Source organism: Cladophialophora carrionii (assembly GCF_000365165.1).
Source record: "Cladophialophora carrionii CBS 160.54 unplaced genomic scaffold supercont1.8, whole genome shotgun sequence".
NCBI classification, from domain to species: domain Eukaryota; kingdom Fungi; phylum Ascomycota; class Eurotiomycetes; order Chaetothyriales; family Herpotrichiellaceae; genus Cladophialophora; species Cladophialophora carrionii.
This window is the reverse complement of record NW_008481833.1, coordinates 713,240-734,213: the sequence shown is the minus strand read 5'-3', so window position 1 is coordinate 734,213 and position 20,974 is coordinate 713,240. Positions and strand designations below refer to the sequence as shown.

The following is a 20,974-nucleotide window of genomic DNA, read 5'->3' as shown; positions in this document are numbered from 1 at the left end:
TTTGTTGTCGAGATACGATCAATCAAGGTCTGCCTATCATCGACACCCTAATTATTGTGCCACTGAGAGGAGAAGATGGAGCCCAACACCACTACCACGAGCACTAATTACTGACCAGGAGCCGTGGGTAATGTATCATCGAAGCGAGCGATAAGTCCGGTGTCGAATTCAAACCGCCCAGATGGCTGACATGCGAGTACGAGGAGATAACACCGCGCTTTACGATGTAAGTTCCCAGCTTTGGATGCGCTGAGCCCGTCGCATCACACAAGCAGGAGCGTATTGTACTGTTTGCACATGGATAGGCTGTAAATCACGTATACTCGGCACCCACCACTTGGCTGTGCTGCTGGCTCCCTGATCACCTACTTCGTCGGCGTCGTCGCCGCCGCCGCGGAGGAACATAAAGGCCGGGCGTCCCGTTCGAGGGAGTTGTTCTCCTTGCACAAGACGAAGACTGCGCCGCCTGCTCGTCACCATCTCGATCCAAGCCGGCCAGCAACTCTCCGGATTCAACGTGCTCATCTACCACGTCCCCGACACACACTAGAACGAGATGAAGCTGTCGGGCCACGTGTCCCTCATCCTAAGCGGATGCATATATCTCGATGTTCCGGCGCTGTCCTGGCGCTGTCCTGGCGCTGTCCTGGCGCTGTCCTGGCGCTGTCCCTCGCCGGGATGAACCGCTTGCGCCGACGCAACTTAATTCACTCATGACAGCGAGGGCAGGCCCTGTGCCTTTGCTTCGTCATGGCCTGGATTATCCTGTTCCGTCGGATCCAAGGCCACCTCTTACCGCCGCCGCGGCCTCTATCCTTGTCTCTCAGCTGGTCTATGACGTCGGATGGTTGCCCGTGCCTTGATTCTATCCATCGAAGATCAACACGACGAGATACCCCGCTACGGCACAAGGGTGCATGGTCACTTCCAGCACGTGGAATTGGATGGTCGTGGTCGTGGTCGTGGTCGTGAAGAACACGCCCAGTTCGTTTCGAGACATGAGTGGCGGTGGACTCTCGTCGTCTTCCCGGTCGTCAACTTCGTCTTCATCCCCGTCCCATCCATGGTGTATTGCCTCTACCAGGACACGAAGGATATCGGAACTCCAGGGCATTCCGTTCTTGTCTGCCAGGCGAGTAGATCTACTGACGGTTGCTCTCATGTTCGAAGATGGAAGGTAATTACCTCCCGAGGAGGTTGGCAGCTTGGTCGCCTCCTCCGAGTGAGTGGTCGCGGACGACAGAACGATCCCATGAAACAGATATATTATCGCGTCAGGCGGGAGGCGAGGTACTTACTACGTACTGCAAAGTCCCAAGACGTCCCGGGGTGGATCCCCCGGGGGGGCAGTGCACCTACTGGCCATCTCTGAACAAAATCTATATATTAGAGTGGATTTTATCTCCGCTGACGCTGCGGTTGTCTCATCCCAAGCATGTCATTGGCATGGCGGTGGGAGTGGTGAGGAGCGGACCCAACTGTCACTCCGTGAGCTGCTCGTGAAATGCATTGCATTGCGTTGCAACAGTGTCCACGAGCCTTGCTTGGATGGACCCCAGCACATTGGCGATGTTCTCAGCCTTGCTCTCATCCCTACGGCAGGATGATAGTCTCATCTTCCACGTACGGTAGAAGTGCCTCTGCTGTGTCCTGTTGGCGTTGGCGTTGGCGTCGCCTCGCCTGTCTCGCCCTGCTGTCCTGCAGAGCCAATCGTGCCGAAACTGAAACGCCAGGATCATCCCTCCATAGTCTAGACTTCTGGTTCAGGCAGCTAAGTAGCTGATAGGAAATTGAAAATACAATCCTCGACGTGAACCAAGGGCACGATCGGTGTGTTTGACTGTGGCCGTGGATGTAGATAGAGATGGAGACGAAGATGAGGATGAAGGTGAGGACGGAGATGAAGACGAAGACGAAGACGAAGATTGAAGACGGAGATGAAGATGAAGTGGCTTACGTACTTGCATGCCATACATTGATCTACGAATGGCCACTACGCATACGTATACGCACGTACATTGCTCGCTCTATGCATATTGAGTGTAGATGTCGAGTGTCGAATGTCCAACATCGATGTAGGGTGTAGAGTATAGATGAAAACCAATGTACAAAGTACAGTACGTTGAACGCCCCCTCTAACGGCGGAATTGCAGCATCAACAACGCATACAGGAACTGCAGAAGACATGTTGGGCAGTGTGCGAAGTGGGAAGCGTGCCCTGGAGGATTTCACTCTGCTCTGCTTTACTCTGCTATACTCTACTCTATTCTACTATGCTTTACTCTGCTGTACTTTACTCTGCTCTACTCTACTCTACTATGCTCTACTCTACCCTATTCTACATACTCTACTCTACTCTCATCATCTACTGTGCTGTACCACACCACGGCCCTGTTAAAGATGCCTAGTCCGGAGAACCGGACATGGGCTCCCTTTTCCGAGAGGACGGGCGTTCACTTAAGTACACTATCTTATGCCTTTCCTGCTACAGTAGATAGATGGATTAGATCTGAATCGAATCACCCTGATGATCCGATCGCAAGAGAACCTCTACACTTAGGGATACTGGGTAAGTCTCGGTCTTCCTCCTCCTGACTTTCTCGCTCGAGCGCAGAGACAGAGACAGAGACAGAGACAGAGACAGAGGCTACTTCGGGCCTGAACCTCCCCAGCAATTCCCCAAACTACAGATCATATCTTCAGTGCAGAAGAACCGGCCGAGCACAGCACCAACGCTCTCCCACTCGGCATACGGTCCGAATTTCCGCCCAAGCATGTCCTGCAGTTTCTGTGCTTCTCTTGACTCATCCCCATCAGTGGCCCTCCAGCTGTCTATCAGAACAAGCCACATCCAAAAGAGACACTCTTGCATCGTCTCCTTTACGGGCCTTTGATTCTGATCTGTCGGTGCCGAGCCCACCCCATGTGGCGGTGAAACCCAGGACAGATCATCAGAGAGCTCATACAATGGTAATTCCCTCGTCAGACACGCCCGTGGCGTCCTAAACGCCGTGTGGCTGCAGGCCAGGTATCGTCGGCCGTTGTCCCCTGGGGCGAATGCCGTGCTTGCGAACAAAAGCAGCGCGAACACGAGGTATTTCTCAAAGTGTGGCCCAGACACCAGGAGACAGGAACATGCTTGCCAGAAGTCGTGGTGGCGTTTCTTGGCGCGTAGCACGGCTGGAGAGGGTATGTGGACGTGCGTTCGGATCCGGGGAGATTGTCGAGGTCCGTCGCGCATAGAGTTGCTCGATCCATCGGGTGTGGTGTTGCCCGATCCATTGTATGTGATGTCGATGGCTTTGGTGCTCTCGCCGTACGAGACGATATTGGAAAGGACATCAAGAATGTCTGTTGCAATCTTACCCGCCCGTGCAAGCTGGCGGAACCCCGGTGGGAGCCGAGAAAGCCGCGAGAGCTCGTTCGCGGACGACGATGCTGAAAGACTGAGATACGTGGGGTTGTATGCTGGCTTGTACGAGTCGAAGGCAGAGGTGTCGTTGTACAGATGTGTCCACCAAGATTCAAACCTGCAGAAGAGCGATCTGTGAGTCTAGGGTATAAAGTGCAGTATACTGTAGCAATGGATAGATCGGTCAGCCAGTGATCCACATACTGCAAGACTGAGGACTTCACCATTCCGTCCAGGCCCAGGGTATCGAGACCGCCGCGGGAGTCGATCATTGTCCTGATGCCCTGGCGGTGCGTGTGAAAAGCGTCAACGTCGCCGAAGCCATTCTAGTGCCCCGGTAACTTCAGTAAGCGAGGCATTCTCCCGGACGCGGCCACGCCATGAACAGCTTTATGCCACTGTTGGGAGTCGGACTGGCGTCAAGGAATATACAGTACCACTTACAGCTATGTGCCCGAGGAAGACCGCCGCTATGACTGCAGCGTCATTACTTTCACAGCCGTTCTGCCGTCCTGCTTTTCGACACTCTGCCGTCGACAGATGCTGGCGCAGCTTGGAGATTGCTACCTGCGTCAATCGCAGCACGTGCGGTGACGGACCGGTGGCGCGAAAATCTGGCCGAAATACATCCCTGACCATGTTGACAACAGCGATTCCCGCGTGCAGGCCAACTTCGTGAGCCGTCAGCTCGTAGTAGCACTGGTGCAGACTGTCAGTGGTTGGGGGCCAGAGGATGTTGATTGGCGACGGGATGGCAGCCAGCAGCTGATGTGTCCTGTTCAACGTGGACAGCGAAGACGTAGAAGAGAGCTTGCCTTTCCAAACGTGTTGCTCACGTCGAAGATATGGAAGACCGGAGCATGAACAAACGCTGGGTCGATGGCGCGATCTACCTCCCAGCTGCCTGTTAGCAGATCGCTGTCGTTTTGCCCCTGAGCACTTACGAAACTCGGCCGCCGCAGCAAAGCCGGAAACACTGCGGTGCGGTGTGCCTGGAAGAACATCGACTGGATAGAAGAGAGGTGTCAATTGCTGCTGCACTGTGTGAGCGTCTTCTGCTGTGGTCACCCAAGTCTTGAGATGCGCCCCGTCAGTTCTGTCATTCCCGCCACTTTTGAACTTCGGCACGAGGGCTCTGACAGGACGGCTTCGGTTGTGTTCAAGGTCCTTGGGCTGCCCTTCCGACATCCTTTTGCGGTGATATGCCATTGCAGCGTGTGAACGTCCTTCGGAAGTCAACAGTTTCGGCTTTGACTTGCCCAATCCAGGATACGTAGCTGGCGTCCTGACAAGGAACAAGAATTCGGGGTTCGCCATACTTCATCAGCGACGCAGCTCGGGTTCGGCGTTCTTGGAAGCATCACAGAGGAAGGCATCCTTTGTATTGAGAGGCAAAGCGGTACCACTGACCGTTGTGCAAGACATGACTTTCGACGTGGGACGTTCTCCCTGTGACATATTGATGCCGGTCGTATAGATGGCTTACCGGCTTGCTGTCGTGCTCGGATCGACCTCGCGGCTCTCGCCAAGGACTCCAATCCAGGGCAATGACAAGCTGTTCAAAGTCAAAGCCGAAAGGGGTAGCGTATGGCCCTGCTGCGATTGGCGAGAGGCTTCATGGAGGGCACCATCTCGTCTGCCCTTACAGACTATACAACGGCTCTTGATCTGGAGCTAGACTCCCACAGACGGTCTTTCCGTGGTGGCATCGGGATGATCGTGAAGATTGACATGTTCGAGGTGCCTTGGCAGCTGAAGAGGCTCGAGGGCGTGAGATTCGATTGACGCATCGATCAGTCAGCCCCGGTTAGCTTGTTTGTCCGGGGCCGCCACAATCGGTGGTTTAGTCAGTCTGTGCCTCGCTACGACGGCGCCGCCGACAACGTACGGCGATACTCCGGAGATTTGGTTGAATAGCGGAATTGGTGAACGCGCTTGGAGGAAGCGCAGGTATGAGCAGGGGTCACGGCGGCGAGGCGGCATTGTCTGAGAACTGATTCTGCCCAGTTCACACTACCCTTGAGAAAGGCGTGGACAGTGAGAAGGAGTGGGCAGAGGAGCACTCGCTTGACTGCACCAACAAGCCCTTCGGCGGGGATTGCGAACGACAGTTTCCTGCATTCAACGCCTTCACTTGGACCACCCTACTTCCATGCCGGAAGGTCTTTATCCAGCTCGGAGACGTGACATGGGTATCTGAAGCCCATTACTTTGAAAAGATGGCAATACACCCCCAACGCCGATGCTCGCTATACCATCATGATGCGTGACAACAGGCAACACACTTGCCCGTGTGGAGCGCGAGATGGCCACTCTATGTCTGGCCAGAACGGATGGTGCGTAGCTATATGCCACGGACAAGTCTGTGAGGCAATAACGCGACAGTGATCTGGAGACGACCAGACGAAACGAAGCAAGTGCTAGGTCCGACTCACTTACTGACTCGTAGTCCGTCTTCCGTGCGGATGTCCACTGCCATTACCGTTTCCACTGCCGCTTGCATTTCCGTTTCCATTTCCGTTCCCAGTAGCATTCGCACCCGCATTCCCTCCTGCGGAGCTGGCGCCTCCCGCCCCACCAGCCGAGGCAGGAGCAGTATTGCTCATAAGCGCAGCAGCAAGACTAGCCGCAGGGCCATGCTGCCGCACCGCCCTTCGACTGCCAGTAACCTGGGAGCTGGCGCCCTTGAGCGCCTCTTCGATATAATACCCAAACACAAATCGGTAGAGGTCTCTAAGCCAGCCAAAGCCGTAGACACAGCTGGTCATGCCGCGCACGGCTCGGGCAAGTTCCACGGCGTTGACACGGCCTTGCTCGGCGATTGTACCTGCAACGCCCAGGTTGCGAAATGACGAGTCGTTGCCCACGGTTTTCCGGTAGTTGTCGAGTAGAGTAATCTGCCATGCTTGTGTGCCGAATGCCGTGTCTGGTAAGTTCCGGACGAAATTGGGTAAGGAGTTCACGTTGGGATCCGCTGACTGGCGCGTGAAACCTCGGCCGGTCGCAATCGCAGCTTTCACGAACAGCGTTTTCAAGAGAATGAGCGTGGGATCTTCACCCGGCGTACGGACTGTTGATACCGTAGTAGCAGACACGGGGTTTGGACCGCCTTCCGACACGGCGGACGCCGGAAGAGAAAGTACCGAGGAGCTTGAAGACCATCTGTGGTTGATCGCAGGGTTGGCAGAATGCGGATTACGTTGAGTGGGAGGGTTGGGGGAGATTTGTCTGCTTTGATTCGGTGCGGGTGTGGAAGAAGTAGACGAGGCGGAGGACATCCTGGAAGCTTCCTCTGCCCCAAGGACGAGAATGTTGGGGATAGGTGCTTCGTCTGGCGAGATGGTGGTTACGGTGTCCTCGAAGATAGTGGTAGGTGTCTCGGGAAGCAGTCTAGGGTTGCCGTTCTCATCAAGGGGGGCAAATCCAGATCGTTTAGCTTGATGGAACGCCTGGGTGAAGGTGGTCTGGCTTGGTCTCGGGGTCCCTCTTTCGGGGCGAATCTGGGTCCAGCCTTCCCTGAACAGGTCGCAAAGCTCCCAACACGCTTGGATCGCTGATCCAAGGAGTTCCGAGTCGGGTCGTTTGCCTTCGCGCCGGTTCTGCCGGAGACTGAACAGCATCTCGGCCAACGACCAGCAGGCTCGGAGTAAGGAATCCGTCTCGTCGGCCATTTTCGACTTCTGTTTCATCAGCCGGTGACATAGTGTGATATAGAAATCCAGAGTCCTTTCGCGAAATGCTTCGGGCAGACTCCGGTCATGAGTGTTGAATAGGTGATTGTTCAGTTCGAAGCTGACTCTGAGCACCGAGTCGGCCGTCTCGTTGTCTCGGACTCGGACTTCAAAAAGGGCTTGACAGAAATCACGACACAGATCCAAGGTAGGTCGGGAAGAGTTATGAGAAAACGCTTGTGACGCGTGATCGTCCCTGGTATCGTAGAGATTTTGGCACAGCTTCCAGCACGACTTCCACGCTTGTTCCTGCATGTCACCACGACCCGAGAAGTTGAATATCCTCTCACGATGGATGTGGCTCAAGCTGGCCAGAGTATTGCAGAGAGTCCAACACTCAGAGAGAGCATTGCGCAGGGCATTGATTTCAGCTTCAGCGTCCTGCAGGAATCGTTGGCCTATGTGACTCTCGGCACCTGTCTCGTCGCTGCTGGGATGATCGGTGTCGTCACCCTCGAGGATACCTGCTATGTGTCAGTCACATTGGAACCAGCGTCCGACGTCATGCTTACTGGCAAGGCTCGAGCCAGGACGGCTCAAGGAACCTAAATCTTGTCGAGTCTGTGCTCTTGGGGTCCGGGACCAGTCGTGGAGTGGAAAGGAAGGCAGGCTGGTTTGTAATGGGGTCGGAGGCATGGGGCCGTCATGAGTCTGTCGAGGTCAGGCCAATGTGAGCACTACGACAGCCTTCAAAGCTCACCCTAGCAGCTGGTTTCGCGACAGGCGGAGCCGGTTTAGTGACAGTTGCCTCGGAGGCTTTGGAGGTGGTAGAGTCGGCTCTTGCCCTCTCAAGCTCTCTGCTCTCCGTTGTCTGGCTGTCTTCAGGTTCGGCCTCTGGCTGGGACGGCTCCTGTTGTCTAGGGAGAGACTGCGAGGCTTCTAGGTTCGGCTATGAGTGCGTAAGTACGGCGTGGAGGACTCTAGACAGGCGTGATATACAAATTTCCCAAACCCAGTTGGTATGTGGATGACCGACTGAGGCTCTTTCTCCTCTTCCAACCTTGTGCGGAACTGTTCGTCCAGAACAGCACCCGTCTCGACCTAGACGTGGCATCAGCAAGAGATCACATATCGATCACTTTGTCATACTCTTAACGGAGTTGTGATGTTTTGCAAGCCCTCCTTTAAGGGGGACGTCACCGGAGGTCTTTGTTGCGCATGGAATGCTGCCGCAAACTCAGCCACCGATCCTCGCTCTGTTCCCTCCTCTTCTACTTCTTCATCCACGTCCTCGAAGTTGGTGACGTCTGAAGCGACGGGAGAAGGGGCTACAGGGTCCTGCGGCGAGGTAATATAGTTCGCAGGCGGGGGCTTGAGCTGGTTGTCATTCGCGGTATGGCTCTTGTCGGTCCCGGACCTGGGTCAAGTTAGACATGTTGCACACAAGTGAAAGCAGATCTATCATACATAGGGAGCCCCGTGTTTGCGTTGGCTCGAGGCCGAGGCGAGTCAGGATGGTCTGCAAAGGGCGAAAATGGAGAGAACAATGGGTTTGTCGAAGGACTGAACCCCAGAGGAGCCCTGACAGCCATCATCTCTGCAGACGTCAACGGCCTGCGGCACACTCGACCACGGCGATTGCGAGATCAATGTGCGCCAGCAGCAAAATGGAAAGATGCCTTTTCGTTTGCAGGTGGGCGAGTCAGAGAGAAGGCGTAACAGAGGACCAGAGTGCGACGGACAAGGCAGACTACTGTAGAGCGCTGCTAGACTGCCAGACCTTTGGTGGATGCCGCAAACAGTCGCACGGATTTGTTGCGGCCGCCGCAACGGTCGCGTGCGGCAATGCAGGTTGGCACAGGGATGTTAGTGTAGAGGAGGGTGGTATAGAGGGGGGAGTGGAAGGGGCCACAACGCGCCAGATCATGGATAAGCAAACGCGGGAGAGCACGCAGTCGGCAAGCAACGAGCTGGGAAGAACGTGGTTGAGAGTAATTGGAAGACGAGCATACGGGTGAAAGGTAGTGTATGTCAATAGAGAGGCTCTCGGAGAGGAGGGGAGTTGGAGGGCGGAAATGGGTACCTGATGGTCGTGGTGGGGGCCTGATGTGCAGAGTGCGCGGATGGCATAACAGGCCGCCTGCCAGGGTATTGGGGTCTCGCATATGATTTGGGCAATCATGCATTGTCAGGCCCGCATGGCCAGCTATGCCCGTGCTGGACTAGAAGTATAGCTGCAAAGACAATATCGATGTGGCAGTTGGAACGAAAACTGGCGGAGGTTTGGATCCAAGACGCCAGACTTCACCGAGTCAGACTCGCGCCGCGCCTAGCTTGTGAGGTGAACGGCGCAGTGTGATTTTACGCTTGTGGCAGATGGCGCCGCGGTTTCAGGAGGAGCAGCGCGTCGAGGGAGCGTTGTGACTGGCAGGAGAGCGGAACTTGACAGAGGACTGAGACTGCGGGTGCGGATGCGAGATTCTGCAATAGGGCAGACGGCCCACTCATTCTTGGTTGGGGAGTGTCGCCAGGCGGCCGGGGAATTTCTGATCCAGCAGCTTGGACCCAGATAAAGCCACGATGGGGACGGAGGTGACTTGGACCAGTAGGGGAGGGACTGCAGAGGAAATGCCCCAGTCTGCCACGCGACGGAGAGTAGCTTGAGTGATGAACGGGACGTGAGGTGCAGACAGAGCTGCAGAAGCGTGCAGAACGATCACCGGCGGAGGAGAGGATGGCGGAGCGTGATTCGACAGAGGACGGCATCTGAAGGCAGAGTGGATGAACAATGCGCGGGTTGAACAGAAGATAAGCGCCGACTGAAGGGAAAAGAGGGTGCGGGTGATATGGCGCCGGCGGGCTCGGGTGCAATGGATGGAACCTAGATTGGAGAAGGAGGATGGAGCTGAGCCAAAGAGGTCGCAGGGAGGCTGCTGGAGGTGATGACCGCCCGCCAATCACATCCCCACGCGAGCTGGTTCAGCGCTTACTTGCAGCTGAACGACTAGGAACGAATGATGACTGGTCAATGCAAAAGTGCCTTGGCTGGACTACCCACGGAACACGACGAGCTGGGGAGCACGTCAAGGGAAAGGAAAGGCCAGGAAGAGAACAACACATCAGAATGAAGATTTCTCATAGCCGTAGCACCAACTAGTGCGAGGCACGCTCGTCGATTGCGAGCATTGCGGCACGAGAATTGCCGGGATCCAAGGAGACTCGTCCCTACATCCAGACCCGCTCCAGGAAGAAAGAGCCTCATCATCATTATTGACCTCACTCCAAAGTGCATTTCGCCCCAACACCATGCGAGAACAGAACCGCAAACCCGGATGACCTGCGGGGCATGTTATCGGATGGTCATTTGCTTCGCCATAGCTCCTCCCTTGCCGACGCCGCCTTCTCTGGACGCTGCCGCGCTGACTCCTGCCTTGCGTTCAAAGACCTTCCAGAATTTTAGGCTTTCATCAGCCGCTGCATTGCTCGTTAGCTCGGATCGCATAGGTTGGAAAATTCTCGCCGACTTACCCGCCGTTGCCAGCATCTGTCCGTCGGGGCTCAGACAGCTGTGCAGGACCCGAGTCTCGTGTGCTGGGATTTCCACATTGCGGACCAAGGTGGGATAGCTCCAGATGCTCAATGAGTTGTCTGGGAAGCCACTGGAGCTGACCAGTTCGCGGTAGTGGTTGCTCCACTTGAGGCTGGTCACTTGTGATCCGGTATCGATGCTGTTGACTCGTGCTCCTGTAGTCGTATTCCAGAAGTGAATGTGTCGGTCGTAGGAGCCGCCCCCAGTCGCTAGGAGGTTCAACTGCCAAGGGCACCAGCTAAGTGCCTTGACAGCAGCGCGGTGATTCTTTTTGGCGAACTTGGGCGCGGCCAATGAGCGGGCGTCCCAGATTGAGACCAAGTTATCATTTCCACCCGTCGCTAGTTGCGCACCGTCACTGCGCCATTCCAAGCCACAGACTTCTGACGTGTGAGAGACGAGCTCGGCAACCTTGTGTTGAGCAATCCGCACGTCATGGTTGAAGACGAGACCGCTTCGCGCCCCGGTTGACAAGGTGTGCTTGTTCCATCCCATCACACCGACCCGACTTTCATGGCCGAACATGCTTCGGAGCTTAGTGCCTTCTTCAACGTCCCAGATCTGGACCTCGCCGGAACCAAGGCCCACACCAACGTAGGCGCCATCGCCCGACCATTTGACGCTGCTGATGTATGTATCGGGAGATGTCTCCAATAGGCAACTGACTGTGCCACTGTCGGCAGACCAGACGTAAACGTTTCGTTCCAAGCCAATAGCAACCTGGTTACCCGAGCTCCAGTCGAGCAGGTTGAGGTAGTAGTCATCCACCAGGCCAGGTGCATCCAGCACTCGCTCCGGTGCAGACTGAATCCGTCGACGGAACTGTGCCGATTGAGCATTAGCTGGCTTGAGAGGTCGGTTGTACTGTGAACGAAGATCAATCGGCTTGGAGGACTCGGGGGGAGCAGGCTTGAACTCGAGGATGCGCTGACTGGTGGAAATTCCACATGCAGATGCTAGTGATGATTCATAAGCGGTCGCGTCAGGGTTGCTCCGGGTGTAGGAGGTAGTATTGTCATCTTCGAGACCAAGACCTTCCAGCGCCGTGGCGATATCCGTATCGGCACCCCGAGCGGAGATATCAAAGGCACTGGCACTGGCAGCATTTGCAAGGACTATGGACCCATCCGCAGTCCGAGGTCGAGTGTTCTCATCAGGCTTGCCACAGCCAGCAGTTGCGAGACCAGCACTGGCAGTCCGGTTAGGAATGAATCTGTCCGCGGTGTTGTGTGGAAGTCTGATGGTTGTCTTTCCAACTCTTGATCTCAATGCTGTCTCCTTCCTTGATTTTTCTCTTGACGGGGTGGCAGTTGTGGCTGGCCCAGTCCCAGTGAGAGTCCAGTCCGAGACGCCGAGCTCTAGCTGCTTGGGAGATTGACGTGACTTTGCGATGTTGGACTTTGGCGAGTTGGCATACGCAAACTTGGACACCGATCTTGAGATCGACTTAGAGAAGAATGTAGGATCTGACTTGTGGATGGACTGCTCTTTCCGCAGCGGAGTGGAGGGGGATGAGGTTGTCGAGACATTGGACACGCTGACGGTTCTCTGTCTGGGGGATGGCGTTAGTGGCATGCGGCCACCTGCGGTCTTTGAGGAGAAGAGGCCATGATGGCTCTTGAGAGGTGTAGACAATGTTGACGCTGTGGCCATTGTGTCTGATGTGTCGTGATTTTTGACCGAATGGACAATTAAATGTTTCGATCTCTGTCTGCTGTTCTACCGAGAATCAATGAAGGCCTCGGAGGGGTTAGTAGTGGTTGTCGATTAAGCAATCAGAACTTGTCGAGAATGTATCTGTGCCTTGGAATCCAGCAATTCAGTGATGGTCTCAAGATTCTCAACTGAATGGATCCTGAGATAGCTGTTGGTAATGGTTGGTGGTTAGTATGTCTCTCAGTGGTCGCTGATATTGTTGGATTGATTGGATGACCGAGCAATGGTGCACGGCGATGGCGATGCAGTCGGGGGTTCGACCAAATCTAGCTGATGCAAGTATGATCTAATGGACTGTATGCTATGCACGTGCAAGGATGTGTGCGTAGAGTGAGAAAGAGGTAATGGAGGAGGTAGAGGAGTTGTGGTATGTAGAGAAGAAGAAGAGATCTCGACCTCAACCACCAAAGTTGAAGCTGAAGTACTTCTGATGTTTGGCCTGTGCAGCTGCACAGCAACCACGGCTCCACCCAGACTATGCCGTTTCGGGGCTGGAGGCGCCCGGGGGGTGTCACTCTGACGTGCATCAGCCACAGATTTGGGTCACCCGGAACATCGTTACTCCGTCCCCGAACACGCTGGCGCCAACGTGAAACTTCATCCGTCGATCACTTCGTTCTCTCTCACTCCCTTCCCCTGTCACTCTTCACAGACCGAATTGCAGAATCATCCAGCCCTGAGATCCTGTGTCTGCTTTCCACCACATGTGTAGGTTGATAGGGTCTTCCAGGCCCCGGTCCTTATTGTCCCTTTGATGAAAGCCGGCCACTGCGCACTCTTTTAGTGTCGAGCGTTCCTCCGCAAACGCCGTGCATTTATCTGCCCCAGGGATGGCCCAACCGTTAACTCCACAACCATTTCTTTCCCCGAACTCATCCATACCGTCGAACGCCGCTGCACTGTGGCATTTCACCTCTTCGACTCGAACTTCGGGATCCGGCGCAAATACTCCCACTGGCAATACCTATCTCATGCCCACCAGTCCGGCCAAGCATGCGGCCGGCATGAAGGAGGGCTCCAAACCCAAGATTTCAAAGACGACCGGACAGAAACCAGCTTGTCTCGTCAATGCATCGGTTACCTACTGTGGAAATGACCAGATCTACGCTTTCGGCGGTTTCGACCAGTTCACGGATGAAGTCTACAATCACGTGCTGCGGCTAAACCTCAAGACGCTAAATTGGGCTCTAGTGGATAATTATGGAGACATTCCCGGAGTCCGTATGGGGCATTCAGCATCCCTCTACGAAGGCGACAAGCTGCTCGTCTATGGTGGAGAGAATGAACATCGGGAGTATCTGTCGGATGTGGTCATACTCAACCTGAAAGACCATCATTGGACCCAACCAGATGTTCAAGGCCCCATCCCCAAAGGCCGAGCCCGACATGCTGCCGTTGTCTACGAAGACAAGTTGTTCGTCATTGGTGGACTGACCGGCGAGGCGAACTACATACTCGATGATATTTGCTACTTGGATCTCAAGACATGGACGTGGTCAAAAACATGGTCATTTGTCCAGAGGTTTGATCACAGTGCATGGATATGGGGTGGCCGACTATGGGTGCTCGGTGGACTCGGGGCGGATATGGAGCGCCCGTCAGAGATTTGCTGGTTGGACCTCAAGGGAAGCCCTGCTCTATCGGGTTCAGGCAGACAGTACTCCACCGTCGGCCGGATTCCTTCTTCTAGACACGATCCCTGGTTGCACCCTACCAGGGCTGACCGGATTGACACATACACGGCAAACTCAGGAAGCGTCCACATTCGCTCCACCAGGCGGGAGAAGCCCACTGCCCCGGGTGCCATATCGACACTCAAGTTCGTTTCAGGTCCGCATGTCCCACTACAGTCTTCGGGGACCCACTTCCACGTCTGCTCGTCTGGAGCTCTACTTGACTTTATCACTCCATCGTCAACGATCCGTCATATCGAATGCAACTTGTCATCTCTAGAGCTGGACTCTTTGAGGTGGCAGAGGTTGGTAGAAGGTCCTGAGCTATTCCAACCGGGGTACAAATGGCATTATTGCACCATCAACGAGGACGGCACCAAGGTCTGGCTCCTCGGCTCTCCTGGCGATGATACCGCCGGCGCTAACCAGGAGCTCCAATTGAGTGAAGTCCTGGCCGTCGACCTGAAGCGATACGGCTTGCTGGGCAACCTGGATGCCACACTCTCGGAGCAGAACCGCATCCTTGCCTCCGAACGCCAGACAACCCACGCAGTTGGGGGCGTCGCTTCTGGTCTTGGCTTCGACCTCGCCACCATCTTCGACCAAGCCCCTGAATCCGGCAGCATGAGCGACTTCACCATCACAGCCAACAACACCGAAGACGACGATGACGCCATCTCCGAAGCCGATTCCCAGCTCCGCTTCTCCACTAACACGACTAGTAGTCAAGTCTTTGTGTCCGAGAACTCCCCGGTCTCCCAACCCATCTATGTGCACAAAATGATCCTACAAGCTCGCTGGCCACACTTCAAACGCCTGTACGCATCCAAAATGCTCGAGTACCAGACTTCCCGTCTGCACATCCCGGAACCATATTCTGTCGTCCGTGCGTTCCTCTACTACCTTTACACCGACAGTATCGCCCCGCACCCCGAATTCTGCCGTGACCTAACAGACGTGGCCGGCATGCTCGTTATGGCGAACCTCTACGACATGCCGAAGCTGCGCCTCCTGTGCGTGAACCGCCTGTCCCGCGAAATTGACATCGAGCACGCGGCCGTGATCTGGGAGCGTGCCGGCCGCACCGAGGAAGACTGGCTCAAAGCCCGGGCTGCCCGGTTCTGCCTGATGAATTGGGGCCGCATCGTGCGCACCGAGGGCTTCAGGTCTCTCAGCCGCACGAGCCTGATGGAGCTTTGCGAGGTCGTAGGCATGGAGGGCCGTGTCGTGGACGGAGATGAAATGGAAGAAGGCGAGGGTGGGAGCATGCTTGGTGCGCCGGGCAGGTATCGCCGCCGGAGTCACAGACCTAGCGGGGAGGCCGAGGAGACCGAGGGCGACGATGAAGATGGCATGGATATGAATTGAGTTTCCGGATGTTTCCAGTCTCACGGTGCTTCAGACCCGGCGAAAGAAGGGACAGCAGAGTTGACACTTTTTTAAGATCGGGAACTGAGACAATCGAGACAATGACAGCCAGGCTTGCCTGAGTCTACAGCAGAGACCGGGGTCCCACAGGGCATGGGGAGACTCGGAGTTGTAGGTGAAGACATGCGGCTGGTTGTCCGATTAATCTGCTATTTGGGAAGTTGAAGATGGAAGTGAATCAGCAACGTGATTCCTAGTCGGAAAATGCACTACACTTGGTTGAGGCGCAGGAACAGCATAGCATGGCAAGGCATGGCGAGGCACAGCACAGCACAGCACGAAGCATGAAGTTGTCGATTACAATGTGTAAGCGGGCCGGCGTATCTGGAATGGGGCTTCGTACTTTTCACGATCACAATGTTAGGGTCTGACAATCGGATTAGCGGTGCGCGTTCTCGGTCAGGCACGGAAGAACAAATGAGAAAAACAGGGCAGAGAGCATTTTCACGTGTAGAAGGTACAGCTTGACATGATAGCATGGGCGTGGAATGTATCAAAACTTCAGAAATTGATTAGATGCTTCTATCAGTGGAGCGGTCGGGATTCTTCGATCTCGTGTTCATGCCTCCTGATCGTGCTTCATCAATCGATTTCCACGGTTTCGCCGTCGACATCCGCGGCTACATACAGTGTCTCATGTGTCTCGATCTTCCAGCCACCACCCCCGTCTATCGAGCCCACGGCGCAAGTCTACCGGTATGACACATGAAACGAGCTCACAAGGAGAGTCCCAGGGTTCTTTGCTTCGAGGTCCATTCTCCCGGATTCGTGTCAGAGTCTTATCGATCGTTTGAACTAGGTGGCACGATCCAGGTGGGAATTGCGTCTCTTGATTCCTGCAATGCTGGTGCAGAACAGAAATCGATTTGCTCCTTGGATTTGTGGCTTTCTGGAGTGAGAAGGGTTCATCGTGGTTCGCGTCCTGGTACCTCCGGATGCTTTGATTTACGTTTCACTTGGCCTCTTGCGCCCCTTCAGCCCTGAGCCTCGAAGGCCGCGGCTCGTTGTTCATGGGCCAACGTAAGATCAATACTGTCTGATCTTGAGCACTGAGCTTATCATCTCTTCTTCCCACCGGGTCTCGGCTTCACCTCTTCGGGTTGCACGCCATGTAACATGATCTTGTTGGGCGTTTGGGGTGTATTCTTTTGGTAACCCTGACTCCAGTCATAGCACATTGCATATGCAAACACGGTCCCCTGTCGATTGAAGGCTGTGGCCGTTATTGGCGATCCCACTGCGGGATATCCCTTCAGCCTGTGTTTCGCATTGCCATCCCAGAAGTGGAATGTGCCATCACTTCCCGCAGTTGAAAATGTGCCGTGGATGGGGTGGAAAGAAATCGCATTGACGGCGTAGACATTTGCGACGTCTCGATTGGGACCTGTCGTTGGTGTATCTCGGTGGCATTTAAAACTGAAATTGTTGTCTGCGGACTTCTCTTCGACGTATTGAATGGCGCAGCGACCCTCGATACTGCCCACTGCAAAACCTGTCGCGTCGGTGAAGCAACTAACAACCCTCGTCTGGAATTTCAGTGGACTTTGGACTGTCTTGTAAAACTTCGAAGGGTCGTTGAAGCCAACGATGTTGATGTAGCGATCCGCTGTGCCGATGACAAGCAACTGATTCTTCACGTCCATGGAGTAGACTCGATCTTGACATTGCAGCGTTGCGACGGGATTAGGCGTCCGTAGGTCCCAGTATTTGACCGTCTTGTCCCAAGAACCGGTTATTAGGACGGCAGAGTTATTGATCGTGGCAAAGCGGCAGCATCGGACAGGCTGTTCGTGAGCGACGAGGGTCGTGGGAGTCGTGTTGCCAGAGCCAAGGTCCAGGAGGCGGAAGGTTTTGTCGGCACCGCACCCTGCTACTTTGGATCCATCCTGCACACAAGTCAGCGTTTAGCTTCGTAGGCTGAATGGCCATCGTCTGTACATCTGACCAGGCGCAATTCAAGACCGGCGCCTCGAAATCCATCGAGGCCTTGCCTTCACTTTGGCCCTGCTCGTTGACCTGGTATATCCGCACTTTCTTGTCCCATGATGACACTGCCAAAAAGTCGCCGGTAGGGGAGAACGCAAGATGCGAGGTGCTGTCTTCGGGTGGTTGTACTAATGCGACATCCTTCGAAAGGTCTCCGGTTGTGCTTGTCGTAGTGGATGGGGCCGCGGTACCGAAGAGCCCAGACATGCTGCCAGGGTTAGACTTCCTCTTGTAAGGCTTCAGCTTAGGGGACAGAGGAGAAGCAGAGCCGCTGAGGTCACTGAGATAGGCGCAAAGAACTGAGTCGCAGATACCTTGAGGCGCGGAAGAGGCAGTTGCGACAGGCAGAAACAGCCTCCGTCTGAGCGAGCGACGCGTGAGTTCGCAAGTTTGATGTCGTGGCTGTGGTTACAGCCTGCCGTACCCGGCTCCACCGCACTTCGGCGGAGCAAAGACATCGTTCGTGGCTGCCGGCCTGCCTTCTCCTTTCGGTTGGCGCTACTCACTTTCTTAAGGTCCTCAATTTGGCTCGGCGTAGACACGGGCTATTGACCATTTGCACCAGGTTTGTCCTCTCTGATTCCAATTTGCATGTGTTTAGAAAGAGTGACTACACAGTACTACTAAAGAGAGGCTTGAATGAGTGCCTCCAATGAAATGAGCGACACGTGGTTGGAACATACACAGCCGTCACACACTCTCCGGAGACAATGCTCTCCTGATCGCCTGACCCCGAAAAGCCGTTTCACTTCTTCGCCTTGAGTTTCGGTTGAGTCAAAGCAGCAACAATGACCGGCAACACACTCACTATCTCCCCAAGACCCGCGTATGCTGGCGGAATGCGAACCTTGACAAAAGCTCCTGCCGCCAGCAAGATCGCTAGCACGTTATACACAGCTGACCATGCGAAGTTGAACGTGATCCGTCGAAAGGCCGCCTTCGAGACATCAAGCAGACTGACCACGCCGTCGAGACTGTGAAGAAGAACAACGTCCGCTGTGGCACGGGTGACGTCTGATGAAGACTCGATCTGAACACCCACATGGGCCTGTGCCACGGCGACCGCGTCGTTCGTTCCGTCTCCACAGAAGAGTGTGATCTTTCCGGCTTCCATGAGCTGGCGCACATACTCCTGCTTCTCCGCTGGTGTTTTTTCTGCCGCGACGTTCTCCCGAGGAACGCCAATTTCCGCGGCGACGTCTTCAACAACCCTGCCCGCATCACCACTCACGATGTGGACAGCAATGTGGCGGCGTTGGAGTTCTCGAACCACCCCTACCGCACCTTCTCGAAGCTTGGCTTTGAGGCCAAAAAGTGCAACCTGATGATCGCCAATCATGACACACAGCATGGTCAACCCCTGGGCTGCAAATTCGAGGACTAAAGGTGTCTCGCCGAGATTGAGCCACTTCGCGTTGCCGGCACGAATTGTCAGTCCCTGCCATTGCGCTTTGACCCCGCACCCCGGTATGGAGGCTAGCCCATGGATCTCGATGTTCTGTATCCCACGTCCGTCAAGGGCTCTTGCCACAGCTTCGGATACAGGATGTTTGGTACCCCTAACGATGGCCATAATGATGGAGAGCACGACCTCTTCGGTAGCCTGGTTCGTGGGAATGATCATCTCCGCGACGACCTCGAGGCTTGGTTCAGTGAGCGTGCCGGTCTTGTCGAAAACCACGTCAGTAACTCTGAAGCCGCGTTCGATGACATCTGCAGTCTTGATGATCACCCCACCGCGAGCGGCTACACCTCCGGCAACCACTAAGACCATCGGCACTGCAATCCCCAGCGCACAAGGACAGCTAATGGCTAAAACGGCGATACAATAGCCTACTGCGGTTCCGATGGCATCACCAGCGGGTTGTTTTCGTAGCTTCAGCACAACGACGATCCAGATGATCAAAACGATAACGGCTGCCGTGCAAACCACTGGGACGAAATATCCGGCTACCTTATCAGCCAAGTCCTGTACGTGCGGCTTGGACCCTTGCGCCTTCTCGACCAAGTTGGCGATGTCGGCGATGGTGTTTCTTCCCGGCAAGCGCGACACCCGTGCTACCAGCCTGCCGCCGCCGTTGATGGTGCCTGAGACGAGGGATTTTCCAGGAGTCTTGAACACGGGAAGGCTCTCGCCTGTGAGCATCGACTCGTCTACTTCGCTGGTTCCTTCAAGCACTTCAGCATCGGTGACAATCCGGGAATGTGGTAATATTGCAATGCTGTCCCCATATTGAAGCAAACGAGCATCGATCTCAATGGCTCCGCCTGTTCTGTGGTCAATGAGCATGGCCGTGGACGCCTGCAGCGACCTCAAGGAGACTGCCTCCACTGCTCTCTTTCGAGCCCAGGCCGCAAGCAGTCGACCAAGCAAGATCAAGGTGATCAGTAAAGTGCTTGTTTCGAAGAATGGTCTAGTCTCTAGCTCGACACCGGCGAAGAAGAAACCAGTTGCAATGATGGAGTAGAAGTATGCGGCGGTAATGCTGATCACGACGAGCATGTCCATTTCTACCATCTTGTTGTAGATCAGGGACGACATGGCAGGCATATAAAACTCTGGCACAGCAATTGCTTGAACCATCGTGGCGAGGACCACAGCAATTATCAAGGTAGTATGCTCGGAAATACCGGAAGGACGTCCCCATTCGAGTACAACAACCGGCGTTGTCAGGACGAAGGCCGCGGCGGTCAATGCAAAGACGCGGATCAGCCTCCGCTTTCCTGTATCGGCAACGGATTTGCTGGGTGGAGGTCCGAGCTGCGCATGAATGCCGGCAAGGACTTCTCTGGCACCAACGATGCAGGGGTCATAGCTGATCTCATAAGTTGTCTTCGAAAGTTTTTCGCAGTGGTCGACTCCTCGAGGTAAGTGGCCGCAAAACTTGTCTGCGTCTCTCGCGTCCATAGTGACGACGATGCTTTGCGTGTCGGAAGAGAATGGCGTCAGCTTGTACCGAGTGGCTTGTTGGGCACTGCGGATCACGTTGGCCAGACTGTTGACCTCGGTGTCCAGGTCAAATTCAGCAGTCCCGTTGATGAAAATCACGTTGACGTTCTTGGTACCCGCCACATCGTGAAGCGCTCGTGTCAAATTGTTTGCGCAGCCGGAACAGTCCATTCCTGCGACGTTGAGGAGGACATGTGACAGGCCTCCTGCCTTCTCGATATCCAATGCAGTCACTTCCGCATCAGCCCTAGGCTGACGTACAATGTTATCGACATCCTGACTCTTGTCAGAGCACTTGATCTTAGCCTGTGCTGATGCTGATTGCACAGATGGCTTCTTCGGACAGCAGCGAGTCGAGACGGACTCCAAGCCCCTCGAATCAAGATGATGTCTGCGCAAGGTTCCGAGTGCAGTTACGCCGCCAACTGAAGACCTGGGGCAGCACGACTCAACTCGCGCAGCCGATAAAAGAATATTGCGACAGATGCACCGAGCTGATTCAAGGTATGCAGCATATTTTTCCATGGCAGCCTTCAGGTGGGCGGTGCA

The 20,974-nt window shown here is 55.0% G+C and overlaps 6 protein-coding genes across 6 annotated transcripts; 1 reads left to right on the top strand and 5 right to left on the bottom strand.

Annotated features, from left to right (window-relative positions):
• Positions 1 to 2,647: 2,647 nt before the first annotated feature.
• G647_08924 (uncharacterized protein) lies at positions 2,648 to 3,684 on the bottom strand (the record flags this gene model as incomplete). Its single annotated transcript, XM_008733229.1, has 2 exons — positions 2,648 to 3,530; positions 3,617 to 3,684. The coding sequence occupies 2 exons, from the start codon at positions 3,682 to 3,684 to the stop codon at positions 2,648 to 2,650; spliced, it is 951 nt and encodes a 316-aa protein (XP_008731451.1).
• A 2,163-nt stretch (positions 3,685 to 5,847) lies between these two features.
• Positions 5,848 to 8,675, bottom strand: G647_08923 (uncharacterized protein; the record flags this gene model as incomplete). The annotated part of the gene is made up of 6 exons (XM_008733228.1): positions 5,848 to 7,607; positions 7,656 to 7,794; positions 7,844 to 8,032; positions 8,083 to 8,184; positions 8,233 to 8,500; positions 8,551 to 8,675. 6 exons carry the CDS (start codon positions 8,673 to 8,675, stop codon positions 5,848 to 5,850), a joined length of 2,583 nt encoding a protein of 860 aa, XP_008731450.1.
• A 1,757-nt stretch (positions 8,676 to 10,432) lies between these two features.
• G647_08922 (uncharacterized protein) lies at positions 10,433 to 12,325 on the bottom strand (the record flags this gene model as incomplete). The annotated part of the gene is made up of 2 exons (XM_008733227.1): positions 10,433 to 10,557; positions 10,612 to 12,325. The coding sequence occupies 2 exons, from the start codon at positions 12,323 to 12,325 to the stop codon at positions 10,433 to 10,435; spliced, it is 1,839 nt and encodes a 612-aa protein (XP_008731449.1).
• An 893-nt stretch (positions 12,326 to 13,218) lies between these two features.
• G647_08921 (uncharacterized protein) lies at positions 13,219 to 15,429 on the top strand (the record flags this gene model as incomplete). Its single annotated transcript, XM_008733226.1, has 1 exon — positions 13,219 to 15,429. The coding sequence occupies one exon, from the start codon at positions 13,219 to 13,221 to the stop codon at positions 15,427 to 15,429; it is 2,211 nt and encodes a 736-aa protein (XP_008731448.1).
• Positions 15,430 to 16,547: 1,118 nt separating this feature from the next.
• Positions 16,548 to 17,682, bottom strand: G647_08920 (uncharacterized protein; the record flags this gene model as incomplete). Its single annotated transcript, XM_008733225.1, has 2 exons — positions 16,548 to 17,375; positions 17,428 to 17,682. The coding sequence occupies 2 exons, from the start codon at positions 17,680 to 17,682 to the stop codon at positions 16,548 to 16,550; spliced, it is 1,083 nt and encodes a 360-aa protein (XP_008731447.1).
• Positions 17,683 to 18,220: 538 nt separating this feature from the next.
• G647_08919 (copper-translocating P-type ATPase) lies at positions 18,221 to 20,596 on the bottom strand (the record flags this gene model as incomplete). Its single annotated transcript, XM_008733224.1, has 1 exon — positions 18,221 to 20,596. One exon carries the CDS (start codon positions 20,594 to 20,596, stop codon positions 18,221 to 18,223), a length of 2,376 nt encoding a protein of 791 aa, XP_008731446.1.
• Positions 20,597 to 20,974: the final 378 nt, after the last annotated feature.